Raw genomic sequence first — 25,077 nt, forward strand, 5'->3', positions numbered from 1 at the left:
AAACACAACATGCAAGTAGCCAGCCTGCATGCAAGAGGGACACAATAAGAATTGTAACAGGAACTGTCCTGCTTCCTGTTAATGTTTGGTTAGTCTCCTTCCTTCAGTGTGCAGTCTACTTGCCTGCATGTTGCATTCCTCAGTTACGCAAGAAACAGTTCCTCTGTTAAGAAAGAAAATACACACTTCCACTGCTACTAAAGAAAAATGGAGGTAATGAGTATGGGGGGGAGCCACAAGGGGCATGGAGTAATTTATATAGGGTTCCCCTGTATCTGTGGTCTCCATATCCATGGTGGGGGGATGAAACAACAGGGGGATATAGGTACTTTCTTCATAGTACCTATATCTATAGTGCTTGTGCGTCCTGGTGATTGTTAATCAAATTTTTCTAGTGTTTCAAGATTTCCATTTAAACACTCAGCTGCACCTAAAACCAAACCCAATTTCATTTGAAAGAGATAATAGTAAATGTTGAAGTAAAAGGAAAATGATAAAGATCAGCACATGGTTTAAAACAATAGCACCATGGTGGGTTAACAGAAACCACAACTTTCAGACATCACACAGAACTTTCTCCAACTGTTAGTAACTGCTCTCAGTTGACACCACATACAACATAAAGTCCATACCGGTGTCACAACAGTGGTAAATGAAAGTCTTGTGGTAAATACTAGCCCTGGTAGATACCCACTTGAAAGCATTCTCAGATGATTTCTGCTGCCAGTGGGTTGAGTCATACTGAATAGATCTGTGCTGTGAATGAAGGTGGCTGTGAGTCAGCGGAACTGCTGGAGAGAAGAAAAGAAAAAAATGAAGGTTGATGTCAGATGGGTTGGATTTAAATACTTTGAGCTGATGGAGTAAAGCCTTGGAAATGGCATGTTGCGTGATGGTCTTGTGACAAATGCAGTGGAACTAGAATTGGTCGAGTTCAGTGGGTAGGTGGGATATCTTGTTAGGGCAGGGATATCTTAGATTCTGGGGTGGAGGAGTAAGAGATAGCGGGAGGTAGCAGAGGCAAATGTTGGACAAAAGCAAATATTGTGAGACAAGATAAGATTGTGGTGGGTGTAGGTTTGTGCTGTATGTCTTAGCTGCTTCTCTTTGATGCCTTCAGAACTCTTCTTTCCTGGATCGTAATGATGCCGACCTGCCACTCTGCTTTGAACAGACCGTTCTCGTCTGGATCCCTCTGGGCTTCCTGTGGTTATTTGGCTCATGGCAGCTCCACCCCTTGTGCACATCCAAGATGAAGAAAACATCTGTCACTAGGCTTTACATCATGAAGCAGGTGGGAGAGAAGTTTGGGTCCAGAGTTTGTAAGGGAATGGAGGCGGAGTGGACTCATCTCAAAGGGCATAGCCATTCATAGGTGGATAGAGATGTGAGAAACCCTAAAACGGTGTTTTGTGTGTTATGAAGTCTGTATCTGTGTTTAATTGGACACTATGGGATGAAAAGAGCAGAGCGGTGGGTGCGATGGATTTAGGTATGCTTTAGCCGAGTGGTTCCCAACCTTTAGGAGCCCATGGACCACTGAGGCAAAAACTGAATCATCATGGACCACATACAACCCCCACCCCCCTGCACACAAAAAAATATGATTGAATATCTAACAGAGATTTATTATTTCTAGAGAAGATTTATGGGTTGCTGCTTTTGTTCCTGCGGGTGGTCCATTCTCCTCCCTCTGTGGTCTGTGAGGAAGTGTATCCTGAGCAGGTGCTCCCCCATGGTCCACCAGAAAGGGTGGAGAATGGACTTGCCCACACCTGACATTTCAGTGCCGGCTGCAGGCCGTCCATTCTCTACCCTTTCTGGTTGTCTGTGGGGGAGCACTTGTTCAGTGAGGCACTGGAAGTGATTGAAGGCTATTTTTGTACATTTTTTTCTAAGGCCTCACTAAGTACCTGTGGTGCATGGACCATGGGTTGGGAAGTAGTGCTTTAGACAGAGGGCTTTGATAGATGGTAAGTCACACAGTAGTGTCTCCTAGCCAATAAACCAGCCAGTACATTCTGTTAGACTGGAGCCTTACCCTGAAAGTGCTACTGGTTCTCTTTGTTTGGAAATCCCTTGTTTTACTTTGGAACCTAACGGTTAGCAATCCAACTCTCTCTTTTCCTTCCTGCAGATGCTCACTGTGCTGCTTTTACTGACGGCGCTAACAGAACTATTCTTCACCATTGCCGAAGACTTGGGGCATCTTCCACATTCAACCCCTGTCAGCCTAAACCCTACTGTCCAGTATACAAATCCTGCACTCTACTTCATCTCCTGGGTGCGAACCATTCCTTGCCACTGGTTGTTTGGCAGTTGAACCTTGCTCCCTGTGTGGGAGATGAAAAGGTTCAATTCTGTGAGAGTTTCTGTTTTCCTTCGTGGCTCCAACATCAACTCTATATAGTAGCAGTGGGAGATAGATTGAAGAAAGGCTGTGGGTCTAAACATCTCCCAGAATGTCATTTCCCCAGTCATTAAAGCAACTGTTTAGGGTGGCTGATTAAGAAAATAAGCATCATCTGCAGGAGATCCTCCCCGTAGATCTCCTATGTCATGCCCGTTTTGGCCCTGGGAATAGTAGCTATCTGCTTGACTTGAGCCATGAGATAGAGATGGATTATTGAATGTTGTACCATACAGATGGTGACCAAGCTCATTCATTATTGCAGCATTAACATTGCAAGATACTATCAGTTTGCCCTTCAAAGCTATATTTCTTGGCTTTCTGCCATCTCTTCTGCAGTCTCAGCTAAGTGCCACTGTCTCAAGCAGTTTCAAACTTTCAGTAAACAAACTGCAATCCTAGGTGAGCCTCATTGTGTTTAGTTGAACTTACTCTGAGTGGACATAGAATTGCACTGTAAGAATCTTAAATTCAGGCTGCTCTGTTATCATGTTCCATGCCGTGGTATAATGTGTTGTTCCCAAATAAAGTTAGTCATGTCTAAACACAATTAAAATAAATGATACAAGTTAATTGTGACTCTTTTAAGCCCTTTTAGTTTCAATAGGATGTAGTCGTGACTAACAGTACAATCCCATGCTTATCTATTCAGCAGTGAGGGCCTCTGAGTTCAGTGGGGCTTGTGAGGAAAGACCGTTATAGGATTGCAGCCTTTCTTTGGATCTAGCCCAATGAGTTTACAGAGCTCTACCTTCTGTTTTGTAACCCTTAAGCCAATCTAGTCCTTTAATCTCTCTGCAGGTGCTTGTTTTGGTGATCCAATACAGCCGTCGCTTCTGCACACGCAGGGACTCAGGGACCGTCTTCCTCTTCCTCATCCTTTCTCTGCTTTGTGGAATATTTCAGTTCCAGACTCTGGTCCGGCAAGCAATTCAGGTCTGCAAACATTCAACTCAGCAAATGCAGTCCCTACATATGTTAGAAATGCTATTGTCTGGTCTTACATAAACTGTTGGTTGCACTAATGTAGTTACATGCATTCTGTTCCTGAGTCATTCTTCTTTTACTGATTTTGTTGTGGTCTTCCAGTGCCCTGCATGGGTAATTCTTGGCACAATAAGTCCATATAGTACAAGACTGGGCTATGGATATTTTTAGATATAATATCTATGTTATAATTCAATGTACAAAATTAAGATGCTAAGGGCACAATCCATACTCGCCCTTGGGGGTGCAAGTCCCTTGGGCCACCTCAGGAGTCGGGAGGCCAGTGCATGTCATTGCACTGGCCCCCAGAGTTTGACCCTGGCTCCATGGTACTAGTGGACCAGTAATTACTCACAGGGCGAGGCAGACCTGTGCGGGGATCTGGGGAGGGCAGAATAGGGGCGTTCCAGGGCGAGGCCAGATTGGGCAGCAGGCAGGCCCATGGGTGGGCAAGATCCGGGTGGGGGTGGAGCCAGGATCCGGCCCCTTGGCCAGATCCCAACCCCACTCCTGGGTAAACCACTGTAGCACCGGGCTGCTCGGACCTGCGCTACCTCTTGTGGTAGCGGTGCAGATCTGAGTAGCCTCATTACCCGGGGTAAGGGGAATGAATTCCCTTTGCCCTAGGCCAGGTGTGTCAAGCATAAGTCCCAGGGGCCAGATGTGGCCCGCGGAAGCTTTTTATCTGGCCCTCAGGCTCTTAGCTGCTGAGCAGTACTGAAGTATTACTGCTGAAAGGGCAAACCGCATGATACTTGGGCTCTCCCATATCTTGAAATATGATCAAGATTTGCGTGTTTTCTCTTCTGTCATTTGCAGCTAATGAATTTCTAAGTGAGAAAAAGGGTTTACTTTTGTTTATGACCTGTTCAATGACATTACTTCGTGCCTAACGACATCACTTCCAGCCCTAAGCAGGCATCATGAATACCATTCGGCCCTTGGTATGAAACGAGTTTGACACCCCTTCCCTAGGCTGAGCCACAGCCAACCCCAATCCTGTGCTGGATACGGGGCAGGCCAGGTGGCCTGCCTATTCCAGCACGGGTTAGGATTGGGCTGTAATGCAAATGGTTGTTGAAACTTATCTCCCTGGGTATTGTTTTCTAAAATTTTAAAACCAATGGAGTTGAATCTTTAAAAAATTTGGGTTCAGTTTTGGATCAGGCTCTTTAGTCTTTTTTTAAACTCTGGTTCAGCACTCTGAACTAATGTTGAAGTAGTTTAGAAACAGTTCATATAGAATGTCACATGCCTTTGCTTGATTTGTAGCTCTATGAAATGAATCAAGAAATGAATATTTAATTTGAGAAGAAATATTTATTATTTTGAAATTGTTTAATTTTGAATTTTTTAAGGTTTTTTTTTTTTCAAACTGCATGCAACAGGATTAAAAAAACAAAACCCCACTATAGCAGAATAAAGCATTAGTCATACAATCAGACTACTTATTTTGAACTGGTTGCAACTTTTTTGTGTTTTAGTCTTTAGTTCTGGTTCAAGGCAACCAAGAATTCAGGTTCATGGCAAAAAAACAACTCCTCCTCCCTGGTTTTTAGGTTCAAATCGAGTTTGATGCCCTTTTTATAGGTCTTCTATAGAACCACTATAAATGATAAAAGTTGCCCTGTTAGCATTGGCAATACTAATTCTTGTCTTCCCCCATTTTATATACATGCTCCTGGGGCAGGGAGGAGTGAAAAATAATGATTGTGTCAGAAATGGAAATGTTCTCACGTTCAACCCTAGCCATTGTGCCCCAGCTGTGGGCTCAGCTCATCCTCTGTATTTCACTTGTAACTCCTAGTCGTTATCTTCTCCTGCAGGGTTCCATCACTGATGTGCCACGGTTCACCCTCTTCTTTGTCTCTTATGGGTTTCAAGTCCTGCTGTTGCTTGTTTCCGTTATGTCTGACATTGCCCCTGAAATGAAGGAAGCTGCTAAGAAGGTGATTGGTTCTTGTTTTCAAGTTTATTGGATGATCTTTGAGATGGGAACAGTCATGGAAATTCTGTATGGGAATGAGTCATAGGAATCCCCGTGTCTGAAGAAGATGGCTCTCAGAATGGGTCTGGTGGGATAGGGAACCCTCCACCTAACAGCTCCCTGGAGCCTTAGTTGCAGTGGCTCACCTGCACTGTGATCTCAAAGTGGCTCAAACTGCACAGGGTGATCTCAAAGAAAGCACGCTGTATTGTAAATATTTTGTTTTGAAAACTGAAGTCCAAATAAATCACTCCTCGTCGCAGTTCCTTGAGTTTTCTAGTTTGAAATTCTGTCCCTCTTGTTTCCTAGAACCCAGAGATCACAGCATCCTTTCTGAGCTGCATCACTTTCAGCTGGTACAGCAGGTCTGTAAGTTTGAATGGAAAGGAAAAGTGCATCAAAGTCTGGGAGAACCAGAGCCTGCATGTTTGGAATGAAGCAATGGGAAACAGTGGTGTGTGTGTTTGTGTTTTTGTGGGAGGAGAGGAGAGTCAAGGGTTGATATTGCTAGGGACTCTGGGTCAGATATCTTTGAGTGGTATGGAAAGCTATACTTTAATTTTGCTGTAAGGGTACTGAGATGAGTTTAATCCTCTTGCCAGGCTTCTGTTTTCATCTACTTCTTTATGTCAGTCTAACCTTTAGGGATTCTTCTCTCAGTTCAAAATATATAAGTTGCTTGGGGGTGGGTGGGATTGGCAGCTCCCCATTCCCCCAAATTCCTGATCTTTGATTCTGTGCTCATTCTATTGTTGTGGGTAAGCATGGTCAAAGCATAGTGTTAGAAGGGTAAAGAGCCCAGACATATCTACATTTTTGTCCTGCTCCCAGTCTTCTAGGCAAAGGCACTCTACTGTGCCTTCTGGTTTAATTGTTATATAAGTCCATGTATTATATGCTATATGCTAAATAAATAAAATAATATAAATAGGCAAGGTAGGGACGCTGGCCAGCAGTGTCAATAAGGTTAATGCAGTGGACCAAGTGCTGAGCAGCACAGGAGTTGTTCAGAAAACCATTGGGTTGTTGCATCAGTAACTTCTAAGCAACAACCAAGGCGTCATGTGCAGATAGTGAGGCTTCATGTCATGGCTTCCTTACGTTTCTTGGTACTGTGGTGCCTTTTCCTGCAAGGTGAGGATTGTTATTGGGTCCAGTAGTTTGGGCTTGTTGCCATCTTGAGGGACTGGTGGTGATCAGGGGGGATCCAGAGTTGGGGGTATTGGTCCAGCTGGGGCTCTTTACCTGATTCTGCAGGTTTCGTTGCATCTTCCAGGATAGTGCTAAAGGGCTATCGGAAGCCATTGGAAATGGAGGATCTCTGGGATTTGAAGGATACAGATAAGACACAGCAGGTTTTAAGCATGTTTGAGAAGAATATGAAGGCTGGGATCAGAAAAGCCCGGCGGCAACTGGAAATCCGGCACAGGAAGAGGAAACGTCGCCAGGCAACCACAGACTACAGGAATGGCTTAAGCAAGGCTCAGAGCCAGGATGCCTTGGTTCTGGTAATTACTATGGCCTTGTCAGAGTCCTATGTCTCCTTCCCAAATGTTGTGATCGGTATGGGGAAAGAAAAGGAGAGAATCCTGCATGTAGGGTCCTTCTCTTGCAGCTTTCCACAGTAAATGAATACTGGGTCTGAACAGCAAGGCAACCAGCTCTCCTTGGGCTGTCCAAGCCTGATTGGCTAGGTGGTTGCCTGCCTTTAGGTACAGATTCTGTCCAGAATGCAGTCAAGCAGCACTTTCACTCCTCCACTTTCTCTATGATTTCAGGAAGAGAAACAGAGCAAAAAGAAGGAAAAGGAAGTCACAGGTGGCTCCAAAGGTGACTATACCAAACGCTGGCTGATCACTGCATTGATACGAACTTTTGCTGGGAACCTGATGAAATCAGTGGCATTCAAGTTGGTGCATGACCTACTGGTGTTTGTGAGCCCGCAGCTGCTCAAGTGAGTCCCAACTCCAGGTTTTCTTGCTAGGTGTTCCCTGGGCATGCTGGGAGTGGGAATAGAGAGGCACTGTACTGGTATTTAAAAAACATATTTAGTGAAGACTCTTGTTAAACAGTGCCTAGAGGTCCCCTTGTGCACAATGGCCAGTTCTTATCCACAAGCTGATGGACACTCTCAAAAAGTCTCATAGTTTTAAAGAGATAACCCACCACATTTTCTTAGTATGTTAGGGTAGCTACAGAGTCCCCATGCAGGCTTAGATGGCTTTAATCCCAAATCCACACAATCCCTTGCATAGGGACTCTGTGGCCGCTCTGTAGAGTCAACCTCACTAGCCTGAAGTTTCCAGGTGCACTTTCAGAATTTTTTAAAAAATAGTTACGTTTAACTCCAAGGCTTCTCATAATGAGGTTGCTTATGTGAATATGTTATGTTTCTGTCAAAGTTTGGAAAGTCAGAGTTTTTTTCCTCCTTGAATAATACTTTTAATTTGTCCTTGCTTTTGCCTTTACTGATGTTATTGTTACCCTCATAGCACTGTAATGAGAAGTGTCTTTCTAGCACTTGCTAAAATCGCATCTCAGTTCAGGAGCACTGCTCTCTTTGCAGGTGACAGGCAAATCACCTTAAGCATTCCCAACTTGGTACCGTCTTAATGCAGACATCCGACACAAATGCCTTACATTTCTATTGACGTGTACTTTAAGATGATTGTATGGATATGGAACATGTTGGAGATAACGACTTGCCCTTTGGCCCCTGACTGAGTTCATGGCTACTATCTGAAAACACATTTCATTGGCCCAATTTAATAGTGTTACTATAGTCTCATGCTGCTAATTGTAATTGTTAATGGTAAGGAGCGGAGCTTGTTCTGGTCTCTGCACTGCACTGTTAAGGTGGTGATGGGTTGATCTTTATACTTGAATGAGAGTATAATCTGAGAGTCCAATCTATGCTGGGCTTGAGAGAGAGTCTGCAAAGTATGTGGCAGGAGAACAGGTTGATGTACACGGTTGGTGGCTGATATGCATGTGTGAAATGGTTGCCTTCTCTCACAGGCTGATGATCTCTTTTGTGTCGGATCCAAAAGCCTATGTTTGGCATGGTTACTTCTATGCAGTACTGCTGTTTGTGACTGCACTTGTACAGTCCATCTGTCTGCAGCAGTATTTCCAGCTCTGCTTCCAGCTGGGCATGAGTGTGCGTACCGCTCTTATGGCTGCCATCTACAAGAAGGTTAGCTGCGTGCTCTCTCTCTCTCTCTTCCTGCTACTGGCCAGTCAACATCAACTGGCAGCTTTCCCCTGGATTTCTGTGTGGTGGATGGGTGGGTTTCCTTGTGGCCAGCTGGACTTTGCTTATAGAAAGGGGAGAACCAGAGAGCAAGAATGGGATTTCTTCTCCCAAAATGGCCTCGTGTCACCCTTGAGGGCAGCACTCTCTCTTTCAAACCCTCGTTGACTCTGTAACAATAGTGCTGTGTACCCTGGGTCCTGATGGAAACCTCCTTTTCTACCATGGTTCTTATCCTGACTGCTCTGTTTGTCTGTCTCCAGGCCCTCATGGTCTCCAATGCCACACGGAAGGAATCCACAGTGGGCGAGACAGTGAATCTGATGTCAGCGGATGCCCAGCGCTTCATGGACTTTGCCAACTTTATGCACCAGCTGTGGTCATCACCACTGCAGATTGCGCTGTCCATCCTGTTTCTGTGGCAAGAGCTGGGTCCCTCTGTGCTAGCTGGGATTGGTGTCATGGTGCTGCTTATCCCCATCAATGCTGTGCTGGTTGCCAAGGCTCGGGCCATCCAGGTAAGGGCAGGCTTTTTTAAGGGGAGCCCACTTTCCTCAATCCAAGATCTGGTCTGAGTTTTTAATTGGGGACTGCACCTGTTCCCCCAGAAACCTGTGAGCCCAACACATTACCCTTCAGAGCTCCATTCTATCATTTGTGCCCTGATATATAAGGTCCTAAAGTGCAGAATTTATCAAAAGTAGGAACAGGTGATTACCAACAAACCTTAAAGAAAATAAAATCTCTTACATGTCTATCTCATGGTTCCCTAACGGTACTCACTCTGGTATCAGCATTCAGGCTCTGCAATGTTTCTGCAAGCCCAGGGAGGTTTGTGGAACTGGCCACCTGCAGACCTACACTCTGAGGGGTCAGATCAGAACATACACAATCATTCTTGAGCTTGACTTTAAGTTCCCTAGTTTTGATGTGGTCATTGCCCCATTCAGTTGGATACTTTATGACTACTTTGGCAACTCATCCTACCCTTTGGCTAACTGGGTGGGCTTCAATGCTCAATGGGCAGCGACATGGCAATCCCAATAGGTGGGCTACCTTGAAGCTCTTGTTCTTTGAATGCCAGCCCAAGGAGACAAGCAATACACAAAACAATCAGAGCCCAATCCTGAGCTCTGCATATTGGCTTACCACTGGCGTGCAGATGTCACAGATGTGCCATAAGGCACATTTGTGGGACTTAGCACCAGCCCAGAACCAGAACTAGACCAGCGTGAGCTATCGCCAGTAGAAAGCTGGTGCTCCACTGTTCAGCAGTCGCCCGAACCTTGGGTGGCAGAGAGATAGGTGGGGGCGTAGGAGGGCAGGGAGGAGGTGTGCCTGGGGGAGGGAGCAGGGTGGGAGGAGGATGGGACTGGGACCCCACTCCCTCCCTCCGGTACAGGACTGGTGGTGTTCAGTGGGACCAGATGGAGCTCAGCTCCACTGGGTCCTGAGCTCTGTTTTGGGCTGCACAGCCCAACGTGAAACTCTTTGATTCTGCGGCAGCTCCAGATCTACAACAGAATTGCGTAGCCCCATTGTGGGACTACTTTCCTTACCCAGGGGAAGGAGACAAATGTCCTCCCGAGGAGCTGCCAGTGGCTACCCAGTTGAGTTTAGGATGCCGTGGTGGCCATTTTCAGCGCTGCGGCAGCCCAGCACTCCGGGCAGCTCAGGATTGGGCTGTCAGTCTGTAATGGTGACAGTTTCAAAATGTCGCTGTGGAACCTTAGATGGAAAAAAGGAGGAAGGGGAATGCAATCACGACAACACTGAAAACTGTTAACATCAGCAAATAAAGTATCAGCCCATGCAGTTCAGTTTAAAAAGCAGTGATCTGCTCCCTTCCCTCTGATTACCTGATAGAACACAAGCCTTTGAACCAGTTTGTAAAAGCTGAAGACAGAGCTGGCCTGGCAAACGTTCCTATGGGTGGGAAGAAATTCCATGGAGAGGGCACCATTGTTCTAAAAGTCTTGACCTCAGACAAAGCAGAGACTTGGATCTGGGTCCCCTCTGAGAATCTCAGCATATGGGGAGATGACATTCACTTAGGTAATCTGGACCCAGGCTATTCAGGGCTTTTCGGGTTAAAACCAATAGTATGGATTATGCCTGGAAATGACCTGGGAGATAATGTAACGGTCCCCACAATAAGCTTACAACTCACTCTCATAACAGGCGCCTGCATTTGAATGAACTGAAATTTTGAAACAAAGCAGCTTCATGTGGCGCATATTACAGTAGTCCAGCCTAGCAGTTATCACGGTGACCAAGCTGTCATTTTCTCAGAGAAACTGTAGTAGGTGTAAGAAGCCCAAGCTTGTAAGAGACGCATGGCTGCCAGCTGTCTGGGAATCCAGGAGTAACACCAGCTCCAGCAGCACTCCTACCTAGCTAATACTTCAAAGGGAGTGTGCTCTAATGCAGCACTGGAGAACTGTCAGCTCCCAAATCAACTGGGCCTTGCACCGTTAACATATCTGTGTGATCTCTCAGTTTATTCACCCTTATCCAATCCACAGTTGCTTTCAGTCATCTGTTAGAGCTTCCACTGCTTCACCTGGCTTCACTAAAAGTGGTGAATGTCCTCAGCATGCTGATGACACATCGCTGCAATTTTCTGGACAACTTCCAATTATTTCATGTATATGTTAAAAATCACGGGCATGGGGAAGATGAGACTGACCCTTTCAGAACCTCATAGGGCAGGTCTCAAAGGGCAGATCAGCAGGCCCCAAGCACCTGCATGTGAGACATACCTGAGAGGTAGAAATAAAAAAACCACGGCAATGTGGTACCTTCAACTTTCGGAGGCTTGTCATTGGCTGTGCCTTAACAGATAACGGTTTATATGGGGCTGGGGTGATGCCTGACTCTGTGTTATTTCCGGCATCTATGTGCAGATAAAGAACATGAAGAATAAGGATGAGCGCATGAAAATAATGAATGAAATTCTCAATGGCATTAAGGTGAGTGACAGATTGCTGCATCACAATAATGAGGTAGCCATTTCCACTATACCATCTTTGGGATTTTATTGTGAGGCCTTGCATGGTTTAGGCCAGTGGTCTCCAAACCATGGCCTACTGAGTGCCAGAATTACCCATCCGGTGCAGTGCAGAGGTGGTGGAGGGTTTCCGTTCTGCATTGCAGCCCCCATGTTTCGCTCCCAATCTTCTCAGAAACTCACGCCGGGCAGCTGTTTCTTCTGCCCATTACCCCAGCAGGCTCTGTACCCCGATTTCTGGAAGGAAGCGGCTGGCCAGCACGATTTTCTGAGATGATAGGCAGTGAAACATGGGGGCTGCAGTGTGGAACGAAAAGCCTCTGCCACTGCTGCACTCTGCCCAGACAGGTAATTTTGGCACACGGGTGAAGATACGGCCTGTGGGTCACAGATTGGAAGCTACTGGTTTAGGCAGACCAAAGATACAGAATCTGAGAGAATTGTCTCTAGTCTCTGCTAGAGACACAGAAGCTCAGCGCCTGCCTTTCCACTGTCAGTGTATTCATTGTGCAAGGAGCTGGATGCTATTCAAGGTAAAAAAGGGTGGCAGAATGGGTGGAGCTATCTCTCCTGCTTTGACTGAGTGCTATGTCTGACTTTGAGCTTTCCTTAGATTCTGAAGCTATTTGCCTGGGAACCATCATTTGAAAAGCGAATTGGAAAGATCCGAGGCCGTGAGCTGAAGGGACTTCTGCGTTTTGCCAACCTGCAGTCCATTTCCATCTTTGTTTTCTCCTGTGCTCCTTTCCTAGTAAGAAATAGCTGGCAAGGGAAGTGGGGGTAGGGATGGGGCCAGAGCCAGGTTCTTGGGGAAGAGGTCTGAAAAATTGTGTGTAAAGGCACAAGTGCATGTCTTAGGATGTCTGTAGGTATGATGCTGGGATTCTGACTTGAATAGGTAACGTGGATAGTTTCAAAATCACCAGACTATAATTCCAACATACGTGTCCAAAATTGTGCTGGCTAAAGGTGGTGGTCTCCATCAAATCTTGGTGGTGAGTTTCCCAGGAATATTTGTCTCTTCCTTTTAGAGACAGTGTGTTGCTCTATATTGACCTTTGGTCTGAATCGTTTTATGTCAAAGGGATGCCAATGCAGTGTGTCCATTTTTAAAAATAGGTCCTAATTGAAACTGGGATGCAGCCTTGGCAAAAGTTCATTTATAAGCAATAAAATGATGAATTCAAATTTTGCTTAAGTATACGTGAGTTCTTGGTTGCAAATGAGCAATTTAGTGAATTTTCCCTTTACAGTGGTGACAGCCATAGTTGCTGATGAGGTCTGGCACATGGGGCCAGTCTTGGAAGCTCCAAGCCTTTCCTCCACTTGTGTCCTTGTTTAAAGTGGATCCACAAGCATTAGCAAATACTTCTGAAAGTTGCTCAACCTGTCTGTCAAAACTGTGTATCATTTTAGCTCCTCCAGTGTAGAAGTCAAACCTCACCAGTATGACTCTTGATCCCCAGGTCTCTGTGGTAACATTTGCAGTGTATGTGATGGTGGATGAAAATAACATCTTGGATGCGCAGAAGGCCTTCACCTCTATATCTCTGTTCAACGTGCTGCGCTTCCCTCTTGCCATGTTGCCAATGACGCTGTCTTCCCTGGTGCAGGTGAGTAGTCTTATGGTGGGGGACATTTTGCCTGGAATTCATACAGGGGAATAGGGGAACTTGACCACAGTGCAGCTAGGTATTGGTACTCACATCCTGTTTTAGCATGTGATGGTTTAGTCTTCAGTTTACAGTTGGTGATAAGGCTTCATCAAGGTTGTACTTATTATCACAGAGTCTCGTTCAGTATGTAAGATGGTGGTGGCCCTCAGTAAGCCTTGGAGCATCAGAGGGCTCCAAGCAACCCCACACTTGACTTTGTCTCTACATCCTACAGATCAATGTATCTACAGAGAGACTAGAGCGGTACCTGGGCAGTGAGGACCTGGATACCTCAGCCATATGGCATGACTCCAGCCCTGGTAACTAAAGATTGGGGGTCATGGTTGGGGTCAAGCAGGGCAGGTGGAATTCTGAATGCATAAGTTTTGTTAAAGTGTTTATGAAGATGGATCTGGTTTGTCCTATCTAGTCCTATCCAGCTTTCCAGTGCTGATGCAGCTGCAAAGGAACTAACATTCCTTACCTTGAGGAGGCCTCTGTGACTGCCCTCCGAATGCAGGACGCAGTGCATGTCCCATTGGCACGGCTCCATTGGTGAAGGAAAGTTGGATAGGATTGGGTCCTGACACTGGTAATAATGCTACCTTGTCTTTACTCCCCCAGGTAGTGCTGTGTATTTCTCTGATGCTTCCTTTTCCTGGGAACAAAATTCTGATGCCATCATTAGAAAGTGAGTCACCACATGCAAGACTAATTTCACTGGAGGGAAGGACCTTTGTAATCTGTTGTTTAGATTATATAGAAGCAGCAGATTGTATGTAATCTCTTGTTTTTGACAAGGGAGGAGGTTCTTTTCTTCTTGCTGACATGTTGCATCAGGAGGGGGAAAAAACCTTGGTTCAAGGGAATTGCTGGCATTGCTTCTTTCATTGAGGATGGTTCCCCTCTGGTCCCAAGGTCTGGGGACTATTCCTCCAGCTATTAACTAACATTGGTCTCTGTGCTTCTTTGCAGCATAAACCTGGAAATTCCACATGGGCACTTGGTGGCTATAGTAGGACCTGTGGGGTCAGGAAAAACTTCATTGGTGTCAGCCATGTTGGGTGAGATGGAGAACATCAAAGGGCACATCAATATTAAGGTAAGGAGAGAAGGGTGGGACACTATAAGAGGAGGCAGCTCTAGTGCGAGCCTGGACGCTTGAAAAATACCTAAACTGAGGTTAACAGGAAGTTAACCACTTGGACACTTCAAGTGTCCAGGCTGCTGGGAGGCAACCTGAGCATTGCTATAAGCTTGTATGCTTATATCAACCCTGCAAAGGAATACCATTTTTGCTGGGGTAAGAGCCCAAGCCTATGCCTGTCTACTCAGAAGTAAGTCACATTATAGTCAATGGGGCTTACTTCCAGGAAAGTGTGGATAGGATTGCAGCCTAAATCACATTAAAGGAGTTACTGGGGGGGGGGGGGTGGAGACTGGCACCCACTGTATCTGCGGTTTCTGTATCTGCAGGGCATCAGTGGAATGGATCCCCCACAGATATGTGACACGCTGTAGGGCTTGGCATACTCAAAAATTGCTTGAGTATTGCTTAATAAAATTGCTTAATAACGTTTTATTATTAACAATCTTCCTAGACTAGCTTGGAATATTAGTCATACCCACCTGCCCAGGAAACTGGAATACCAGTATTTTGATTAGTTGAATGCCTTCTTCTGTAGGGGTCAGTGGCATATGTGCCTCAGCAAGCATGGATCCAGAATGCCACACTGAAGGACAACATCCTTTTTGGGTCATCTCTGGATGAGGCCCGATATCAACAGGTGCTAGAAGCTTGTGCCCTCCTCCCAGACCTGCAGCTGCTTCCAGGAGCAGACCTCACTGAGATTGGGGAGAAGGTATAAACTTAGGAATCAGCATCAGAAGGGGCACATGGTTGGTGATCTGGGAGGATGAAGTGGTGCAAGCAGGGCAGGGGACTCCTCCTGACTAGCTGCAGTTCAGTGAATTTTTCTGGTGAGAATAACAGGTGGATCTTGGTGCAGGTGAGACTGTGGGATGCTGTGGGTTAAAGTTGTTAGTTGTCCTGCCCACATGCAACTGTGCTACTCTTTTAAAGCGCATCAACAGCCTGAACAAAAATTAAGTGTGAAGGGTGATGGGGAAAGAGTGCTGGGGGTAGAAGTATATGTAGGTCAAGGTTTGCTTTGTAAACTTTTGTAAATACAGTTGCCCCTCGTCTTATGCCAGTGTTATGTTCCAGAGCAGGGGTTCTCAAACTGGTGGGTTGCGACCCACCAGCCTGAGAAGCCCTGTCTCTGCCCCAGGGCAGAGAAGGGGCGAAGGCAGCAACACAATCTCCAGGATTGTGCTTCTACCAGTTACACTGATTTTTTTCATTTACTTACAGCCAGCGCCAACCTCTTAGGGGGTCCAGGGACTCTCTGCAGGGCTCCCCCAGCCTCCAAACGTCTGGAAAAAGTAAAAATTCCCACTTCCAATTTTGTGATCGCAACCTGGAAGTGGGTCGTGATCACTATTTTTAGCTTTTCTGAGATGCCCTGCAGAGGGATCTGTGGGGCTCCCCACACACACACACACACCCCAGAGGCCAGTGCTGGCATAGGTAAGTGCCAAAATCTCCCTTCTGTCCCTGGTGGTGCAGCGTTTGTGGCGGTTTTGCATCAATCACCACCATCTCCTGCCCCAACCCTTAAGGGGGTAGAAATGGGGCTTCCCTGCTGGTGAGTCATGATCCACCAGTTTGAAAACCCCTGGCCTGCACTATTTAAATGACTAATTTTGGGGTTTTGTTTTTACCAAACGCTTGAATTTGAATTCTGGCAAATCTATTGCACTTAAGATGTGAGCCAATTGTAATTATAATAAATAATTAAAACTGAATAATTATCCAAACGTTATTGTGGTCTTTTAGGAGGGTTGTGTTTGAAAATCAGTATTACTTACATTTTGTAGTCTTTGGAGTTCAGATGGGCTGAGGGGAGAACAAATAGCATTTGACAGCTGCACAGGGTTAAGGTAGAACTGGAAAGTTGTTATTTGTGAGTACATGAGTGTAGAAGTATTGATAGGGCTTGTGTTTGGGCAAGGGGTAACACTGAGTAGCTCTGGAGTATGATAGCATATCCTACACTGTGTTTATGACTTTGAGTAGGGCTTTCTTGATGGGTGCTAATCGTAGAAGCCAAATGCTGTGGGGAAGTCTGGTCCTGCCAGGGCTGACAAGAGCAACTATAGCTCAGGCCCTTCACATATCCTAATCATGGCTGCTCTCTTCTGCAGGGCATTAACCTGAGTGGAGGCCAGAAGCAGCGGGTCAGCCTGGCTAGAGCTGTATACAGCAATGCAGACATCTACTTGCTGGATGATCCACTCTCAGCTGTGGATTCCCATGTAGGACGGCACATTTTTGACAAAGTACTAGGGCCAGAGGGGCTTCTGCGTCACAAGGTGGGTTCTCATCTGCCCCATGGGGCCTGTTGGAGTGGAAAAATGGAGAAATGATTCCCTGGGAAGAATGTGGATACCTGTATTTGGAGGTTGGCTGGATGAAAACGGAGCCTGCTGGAAGTGTTTCTAAGATACATCTCCTTGGGGTGTATCCATTTGGATGGCAGAAGGGATGCTATGCTGGTTTTTAAAACATGCAGTAGTAGAGCATGCAATAATGGTAGAGGTGAGCAAAGTAAGAGAGGGAGGGGTTATCTTTAGCAGCATTGCTTATTTAATGACATAGGTCCAGGGTATAGTGTGGCTGATATAGGTGCCATCTTGATACTGTCTCCTGAGGTTGGTATGCTGGTTTGTGCCACAGACGCGGATCCTCGTGACTCACAACCTCAACTTCCTGGCACAAGTGAATGACATTGTGACGGTGGTGGACGGTGCTGTGTCCGAACAGGGCTCATATAGCACCTTACTGGCTCGTGGTGGGGCATTTGCTCAACTGCTCAATACATATGGGAACCAGCAGGACAGCATCCCTGAAGAAGAAGCCACAGGTAAGGGACATTAGAATATGTGGGGCTCAGGGGCACTCTTCAAGGTGACCATCTGGAATGCATCTTGTTCAGGAGTGTGTCATGCTTGGGTGGTGCAGTAACATGTTTTACAATGTCCATATCTCAATAATTCCCTTCTGAACAACAACGAAGCAAGCGCACCATGTAGAGTTTGGTGTGCACCTGATTCACCATCCCTGCTACTGTTCCCTCCATTCTCATGTCCTATCATCCTCATGGACTTGACTTTTTCAGTGGGGGTGGGTGAGGAGCTGGAACTGGACGGAGACCCTGTGCCTGGAACTGAAGAGGTGCCAGCTGATGTGGTGACCATGACGCAGAAGAGTGAGGCCAGTGTCCATCAAAAGAACTTCACCCGCAGGTCAGGCTCTTCCATGAGCTTGTATCTCCTTGCTGTTTTATTCCCAGCTTACCTTCCTGTCTGCCTCCATCTTCATTCTGTCACCTTTCAGACTTTTCCTTTTCCATATCTCCCTCTGCCTCTTATTCTTGATTTGTTTTGACCAATTGACTGCCTTGCCAGAGCCAGGCTGGTGAGGTATGGGAAAAAGAATACTGCTCAGAAACTTGCATTTCTGAGAAAGTAGTTATTCAGGTCTAAGGTTTTTGACAATTTTTTTTCTGACCCCCTTCCCCGGGCAACCAACACACATTCAGTTCTACTGCATCCAGTCACATCTGCCACACACTTGCCCTGTCACTACACAGATAAAGCTTGCAGACCCAGAACAACTTTCTCTCCACGTCTCTCTACTCTTCAGTTCTCCACTACTTTCTGGTATCATCCTGCTTTCTGGTATCATCCTGGCCTAACTTTGATTCTGCAGTTCTCTGATGGTCTTCTCTTTGGATACTAGTGCTCTTAGGTTCATCTCTGAATCCTGTACAACCTTGCTGATCTCAGCCCCTTCTGTGGTGAACTGAAGGGGGTTAAAGGGTTGGTATGGAAAAGGTGATGAAATGGGAGGTAGGGACAGAGGAACAGAGGTAGTTGGCTAACTTTTAAAGGGTTTTGCAACACCATCTAGCAAAGGACGGCTGGTCAGAAAAGGAAAGACTTTAGAAGTTCAGGCCCTTACAACCGTTCTCGTGTTCCAGCTTGAGCTCTAGCAGTACCATGTCATCATCAAGGAATATCAAGGCCCATGGGAAAAAGCAGAAAAAGTCAGTGGATGAGCAAAAGGGACAGCGGCTAATTGAGAAGGAGGCCATGGAAACTGGCAAGGTAAAGGGGGGCTGGGAGGCTGGGCAAAGATGCTCTTCTGTTCCGTAACTTGGGTCTCATAGAGATGGAAGTGGGTCTGCAGGAACCTTTGTATAACTGAGAGATGAACGGAGGAAACTTTGTCAGGAATTATGCCTGGGGAAAGCAGGCTGGCCAAGGGGAGTAGCACCTAGTGGTCCATGCTCATGCACCCCTTCCTACTCTCTTTTTTTTTAATGGGTCAGCAGCTGAATAGGGGGAAATTTGATGGTTTCTATCTGCTGCAACCTTCCCAGGCTACTGAGACCAGGCAGAAGGGGGCTGCCGGGGGGGGGGGACCCTCCTAGGAGAGTACTGAAACCCAGGAGGTCTTATTAGAAATCCAAAGCACAATAGTATCTGTGAGAGAGGTCTAACATGACAACCCACTGATTTACCTATGAATGTGTAGCAGGAAGGCAAGAGTCAAAATGAAACTAGTTTATTAAAAATCCCAAAGAAAGGGAATTAAACCGAAGGGGAAAGGGAGCAGGTAGAGGTAGAAAAGGTGCAAGCAGACTGATGGAAAATGCCTGAACTTAGCTGGATGGACACAGAGCAAAACTTGATTAGGTATAGTAACTAGTAATGCCCAACAGGCGGCCCTGAGCTGCTGGTCAAGACCAAAGCATGCAAAGTCCCCTTCCTTTAGTCTAGCTCAGTGGCCTTAATTACACTTTGAAATTGTCTATTTTGAATTCTCCTTTTGCCTTCATTGCTCCTGCTTATTCCCTTCGTAATTCATGCAAGAGACTTAGCCTGTCCTGGGAATATAATCAGTCTGTAAGAGCTGCTGTTGCTTGGGTACGTGATGTGGACCCACTGTTAGATGTATGGCTAATAATAGCACTCTGTCCTGCAGGTGAAATTCTCCATGTATCTGCAGTACTTGCGTGCTGTTGGCTGGGGATTATCAACGTGGATCTTCATTGGCTACATAGGACAATACGCAGCTTCTGTTGGTTCCAGTCTGTGGCTTAGTGACTGGACAAATGATGCTGTGCCCCTGAACCAGACTCAGAACCAAACCCAGAACTATTCAACTTCCCAACGTGATATGCGTATTGGAGTCTATGGGGCACTGGGTGTGAGTCAAGGTAAGACTCTAAAGATTGAGCCAATCCAGGTGTAGCACCCTGGGGGGGGGCAGGTCCTAGCTGGGGGCACCAAAATCAGTCAGGTCCACGAGAGGTAGCAGTGGGGCCCCTCTGGGCCTGGCCCAAGCATGTTCAGACCTGTGCCTCAGTAGGGATGTGGGGAAAAGGGGATTACACCACCCTGGGCCTTCTCCCCAGTTTTCCTGGGCTCACAGGCTGGCCAGCTTCTGCATCAGCCTCACCAGCACTGGCCTTCATCACAGGCTGGGCTGGGCTTTTATCCAGGAAGGACCAGCTCCCTGGGCCCCGCCCCTTCCTCCCCAGGGGTATAATAATGCTGAACCTAGGGCCTCTCCCCCTTCTGCTGCTGCTGTGCCTGGATCTGGCCCTTCCCCAGGGCTTCCCTGCAGCTAATGCTGCAGCTGAGGCTGCCAGCCTGAAGGGGGTGGGACCCCTGAGGAGTTCTGGCCCCTTGGGCCTACCAGCAGGGTTGTGGGAGCAACACCTGGGTCTCCAGGGCAGCCACTGGGCCCCTCCCCAACTGGGTCGCTGCCCACTCTGCTTGCCCTGGCTGGGTCCCCACCTTGCATCACAGCCTCCCCAGGGTTTGTATTGGTGGTGACCCACCGGGGGGCTGTCTGGGCAGGAGCGCCCAGCCATGGGCCCCTGCCACAGAAGCCAACAGGGGCCTGGGTCAGCATGCTTCTGGCCCTGCCCAGCGAGGCTCCACTGCTGGTAGGAGGTGGTCAGCCCTGCCGTGGCCTGCTGGAGTGTAACCTGGGGAATCCCCAGGATAGCTCCACAGCGCCTTACCCAGCAGGCGACTCCATGGGTGTGCTGCTGCAGATAATCGTGGGGGCCATCAGCAGCCTCTCCCCTGGGCCTTTCCAGCCGGGCGCAAGGACTGCCTTCTGTCCTTCACTCACCCCCTGTGGTGCCAGGTAAGCCAGGGTCACATAGCTGAGTCACCTAGCATGAATGAAAAACACGATCATGACCTACTTCCGGGTTGAGAACGTAAAACTGGAAGTGGGTCACGATCGCGTTTTTCAATGTTTCCACGCTGTGGAAACCCCACAGGGCTCCCTGGACCTCCAGACCCTGGCAGCAGATAAGGCTTGCTCGGGAAAGCCCCCTCTGTGTCTGCAGTGGCACGATCCTGGGGATCACGTTACTGCCTTTCCCCTGCCCCCTTCTCTTCTCCCTGAGAGTTTGCGAGCCGCTGCATTTAACCATTCCCGAATGCCCCAATGCAGTCTCAAGGGACAGAATTGTAAAATGGCACTAGGGGGTGGCACAAAAAGATGGTCTACTGCTGTCACTGCTTACTCTCAATTGCTTAGTAAGCATTCCTTTGGGCTCTGGATTGCCATGCTGTGAAGGGGAGCAGTGGCGGCAGGGGGCCCTTGCTGCCTCAGAAGCTGGCTAGGAACAAGTGTGAACCTTTATCTGGACATAGGCCCCCAGATCATGCACCACCTGGGGAACTACCTCTGCCGCATCTTTGTTAAGACTGTATATATTATGGGTCTTTGTTAAAGCCCATCATATATATAAGAAATATAAGATCATATATATAAGAAGAGCAATTCTGTATCTTCTTCTCAGCAAGCTTTCCTGAGAGTAAGCCCTATTTAAGACACTGGGACTTACTTCTGAGTCACCTAGCATTGTGCTCTTGGTAGCATAACTAGAGATGAGCAAGGGCTCTGGCCCAGGGTGCAGCTTCCTTGCTCTCCACAGGAAAGTTGGATCTGATGTGCCAAAATTTGCTAGTTAAGCTCTGCTTCTGCCTAACATAGAAAAGAGATATTCTCTACCCAAAAAGGCACCTCATTCAAATTTTCTCTTCTGTGCAACTTTCTCTCAGAATCCATGCATACAGTGTTTTTTGTTTTATTCTAGTTTGATGTAAGACGCACACATTACAATACTTTCTGAGATGCATTTTGAAAAAACACAGCAAGGATGCTTTTCTAGATTTTTTTTCCTGTTATGCTCAGGTTGATTAGTGTTAATGTCCATCTCACTGCTTACTGTTTGCAGAGACCTATACCGTGCCAGTTAATGTAATGCGTCACAGAATTATGCTCTTGTATATCTGCCTGTAAAATTGCACTGAAGTTTCAGTGTGTTTCAGCGTTGCAAGAATCTCTTGGGTTCAGTTTTGGCCAACTGGACTTCCGAGCCTCTGAAGGATTGTGAAAGATCAGCATCCCTTGAGTTCAGAGCATTTCATTTATTTATTTTATTCGTTTTTTTCCACATTTTTACACTGCCCTTCCTCCACAGAACTCAGGGCAGTGTACACAGTGCTCCCCCCCCTTTTGTCCTCACAACAACCCTGTGAGGTAGGTGAGGCTGAGAGAAAGTGACTGGCCCAAGGTCACCCTTCAGTGCTCTAAATTCTCATTGAGTTGGTAGCAATTTTGTTTGTTCCTTTTATGTCCCATCATAGGGCTCCAGGCTGCATAGCTGGAATTCTCCAGGTAGTCACCTGTCCAAGCACTGGCTTCGACCTCCTTAGCTTCAGCAGGGTGGCTGCATTGGGTACCATCAGTCAAAATCCTATACTTGCAACCCTAGCGGCCAGCCTGGTACTTGGATGCATATGGGCAGCTAGCTGTCTAGGATGGCCTTTTGCAGATGAGAGATCCAACCAGATTCCAAAGGTTATCACATTGGGTTCACTAAGAGGCAGAGAAAAAGGATTGAGGGCTACTCTCATTTAGGGTACACCACAAAGTCGGGTGAAACCAGGCTATATTTCATCTGATGTACCAAAATACCAAAGGCTGATCTTGTTAGCACCTCTCTGTGCACTGGCCTTCACCAATGTGTGTGTTTGTTACTTCCAGCCATATTCTTGCTGATTTCATCCCTTTTGGCTGCCCAAGGTGCTGTCAGAGCTTCTCGGGTCCTACATGAGAAGCTACTTAGTAACATCCTGCGAGTACCTATGAGTTTCTTTGATACAACACCAACAGGCCGCATTGTGAACAGGTTTGCCAAGGTATGAGTCCATGCTTTGTGAAGCTTAACAGGACAAAGTCAGGCATCTCAACGTCATTGCCAAAGTGAACCCACTTGCTGCCCCCAGTCATGGCTCCCTGGCATTATTTATTTATTTTATGATAGACTGCAAGGTAAATTGTATAGGATTCCTAGGCAGTCTCTTTATTTAGGCATTGACCAGATCCCGGACCTGCTTAGCATCTTCAGCTTTGCTGCTGTAGTGTAGACCATGCCCTGGGATCTATTTGACTTGGGACGCAATCCTATCCAACTTTCCAGCATTGATGCAGCCGTGCCAACCAGGCATGCGCTGTATCCTGATGTGGGGGAACGGTCACAGAAGCCTCCTCAAGGTAAGGGAACATTTGTTCCTTTACCCTGGGGCTGCACTGCAGCTGCATCAGCACTAGAAAGTTGGGTGGGATTGAGCCCTCAGGTTTCCTATGCACACATGCCTGGAAGTAAGTCCCACTGAACTTACTTCTGAGCATATGTGCATAGGATTGTGCTGTTATTTTGATATTTTGCTCATAGCCAGCTGTGTCATCCATAGAAGTCAGGGACAAAGCTCTGACACCCCTCAGTTCATTGAATGATTTCAAACTTGTTTCTTTCACAACATATATGTGCTGTGGGCTTATAGAAAAAAATTATCTCTTGCTCTCCAGTCTGTAGTGTGTTTCTCAATTGTTTGGTTTCAACTGTATGTTCTTTGAGGTCTGTTCAAGATTATTTTGCTCATGAAACTGTATTGTGAATGAATTAATCAATTATCACAGCCTTCCTCATAAGGAGTTCAGGGCAGTGTACATGGTTCTTCTTGCCCCTCTTCTATTGTCACAACAACCCTGTGAGGTAAGGAGTAGTGATTCATGAGCGGTCTTATTCAATCACCCATGGCATCCTCCTCACCCTCTCCCATACTAGTACAATGTTAATCAGAAGTACTTTGGCACTACTACTGTAGAAGTATTGTCAAAGGATGCTGAAAGTGGTGTTTCTGAAAGTGACAGCCTATCTCTGGCTGAAGACCAAAGGGGCTTCACCAAAGACACAAAGGGGCAGGACATAGGCAAGAGCACTACAGGTAGCAAGGCTAGTGGTTAAAGACCCCAAGGAAAAAGAACCAGCAGTTCCCCAGAAACACTGAAAGACAAAGGTCCTTGATGTTGCAACATGCAGCAGCTAAAGCTTCTGGTGCCAACTGCAAACTGAAAAGCAGCTTCTGTTCATTGATGTTGTTTTGAATCAGAGTCACAGCACAGAGTGCCACATGCTCTGTAGAAGCTGTAGCAGAGTGGACCAGAAAGCCAACCAAGATAAGTCTTCTCAGGGGTGCGTTTGCCACCCAACTGCTCCAGGAAATAGCGTTCTCCTTCTCTCCCTGTCCTGGAGGGTGAAGAACTGCCAGATCCCCTCTGCCACTTACTCAAGAAACTGGTACCCTTGGAACTACAAAGTACTCCTCCAGACTTTTTCAGCTGCATGTTCTAACATTAGACACCAGGGGGCACTCACATTTCAAACAGGAAAGTTCACTGAAGTCCCAGATTCCTGTCTTGAAGGAAAGAAACATGTCCCTCCTACAGAAGTAATGAATATTGTATCTTGAATTGTCATCCAAGGAGTCAGTATTAATCTGCTTGGGGGAGGAGTTTCTGATCCAGGTTCACCTGATCATCATCTACCAAAAGGTGAACAACCAACACTTTTCCTTCCTTTTTGATCACCATGCAGGGTTCTACCTTCAGATTTGCCTTTCCCCCTTCCTCTGTTAACAGCTGGGGGCAGTGATGCCAACCACCAAGATGTCTCTGTACATGTCTCCGAAGGGGAAGAACTGGATGAGGGTCAGCCCATGGATTCACAAGTCACTCATTGATTGTTTCAGTTCCTGAATTTTCAAGTCCTCTTAAAGAAGGCAAACAGAGTACTCCACTACATAACACTGGGGAGGGGCAGAAAGCCGTCTCAGCAAAACAAGTCCATTGAAACTTGGTCTTGTGCCTACAAACTGAAAACTTTGCCTTTTTTTCTTGCTCTCAAACGGACCAAGCAAAGACCTAGGATGTGCTTAAACTCCTTAAGAACATATGAAATGCCCGGATGGCTCAGACCAAAAGCCCATCTAATCTAGCCTCCTATATCTCACACTGGCCCATCAGATTCCTTAGGGAGCACACAAGACAACAGGACCTGTATCCCTGTGCCCTCCCTCGCATCTGGCATTCTGAGGTAGCCTACCTTTAAAATCAGGAGATTGCACACACCCGTCACAGCTTGTAACCTGTGATGGACTTTTCATCCAGTGATTTGTCCAATCCCCTTTTAAAGGCATCTAGGCCAGATACCATCACCACATCCTGTGGCAGGGAATTCCACAGACTAATTACACACTGGGTAAAGAAATATT

General features: G+C 46.7%; 1 protein-coding gene across 1 annotated transcript in view; it reads left to right on the top strand.

Moving 5' to 3' along the window:
• Nucleotides 1-1,184: 1,184 nt before the first annotated feature.
• Nucleotides 1,185-25,077, top strand: part of ABCC2 (ATP binding cassette subfamily C member 2) — a 35,750-nt gene continuing 11,857 nt past the window's right edge. The window contains exons 1-22 of the mRNA XM_066622153.1: nt 1,185-1,294; nt 2,138-2,284; nt 3,212-3,346; nt 5,224-5,346; nt 5,694-5,749; nt 6,661-6,892; nt 7,163-7,338; nt 8,403-8,580; nt 8,901-9,155; nt 11,544-11,609; nt 12,261-12,398; nt 13,114-13,260; nt 13,538-13,622; nt 13,927-13,993; nt 14,278-14,404; nt 14,988-15,164; nt 16,570-16,737; nt 17,102-17,288; nt 17,544-17,670; nt 18,408-18,534; nt 19,415-19,649; nt 22,508-22,662. Coding sequence (XP_066478250.1) covers nt 1,253-1,294; nt 2,138-2,284; nt 3,212-3,346; nt 5,224-5,346; nt 5,694-5,749; nt 6,661-6,892; nt 7,163-7,338; nt 8,403-8,580; nt 8,901-9,155; nt 11,544-11,609; nt 12,261-12,398; nt 13,114-13,260; nt 13,538-13,622; nt 13,927-13,993; nt 14,278-14,404; nt 14,988-15,164; nt 16,570-16,737; nt 17,102-17,288; nt 17,544-17,670; nt 18,408-18,534; nt 19,415-19,649; nt 22,508-22,662 — 3,150 coding nt within the window. The 5' untranslated portion in view covers nt 1,185-1,252. The remainder of the gene's footprint in view (nt 1,295-2,137; nt 2,285-3,211; nt 3,347-5,223; nt 5,347-5,693; nt 5,750-6,660; nt 6,893-7,162; nt 7,339-8,402; nt 8,581-8,900; nt 9,156-11,543; nt 11,610-12,260; nt 12,399-13,113; nt 13,261-13,537; nt 13,623-13,926; nt 13,994-14,277; nt 14,405-14,987; nt 15,165-16,569; nt 16,738-17,101; nt 17,289-17,543; nt 17,671-18,407; nt 18,535-19,414; nt 19,650-22,507; nt 22,663-25,077) is intronic.

This window comes from Tiliqua scincoides, chromosome 3 (genome assembly GCF_035046505.1).
Source record: "Tiliqua scincoides isolate rTilSci1 chromosome 3, rTilSci1.hap2, whole genome shotgun sequence".
Taxonomy (NCBI): Eukaryota; Metazoa; Chordata; class Lepidosauria; order Squamata; family Scincidae; genus Tiliqua; species Tiliqua scincoides.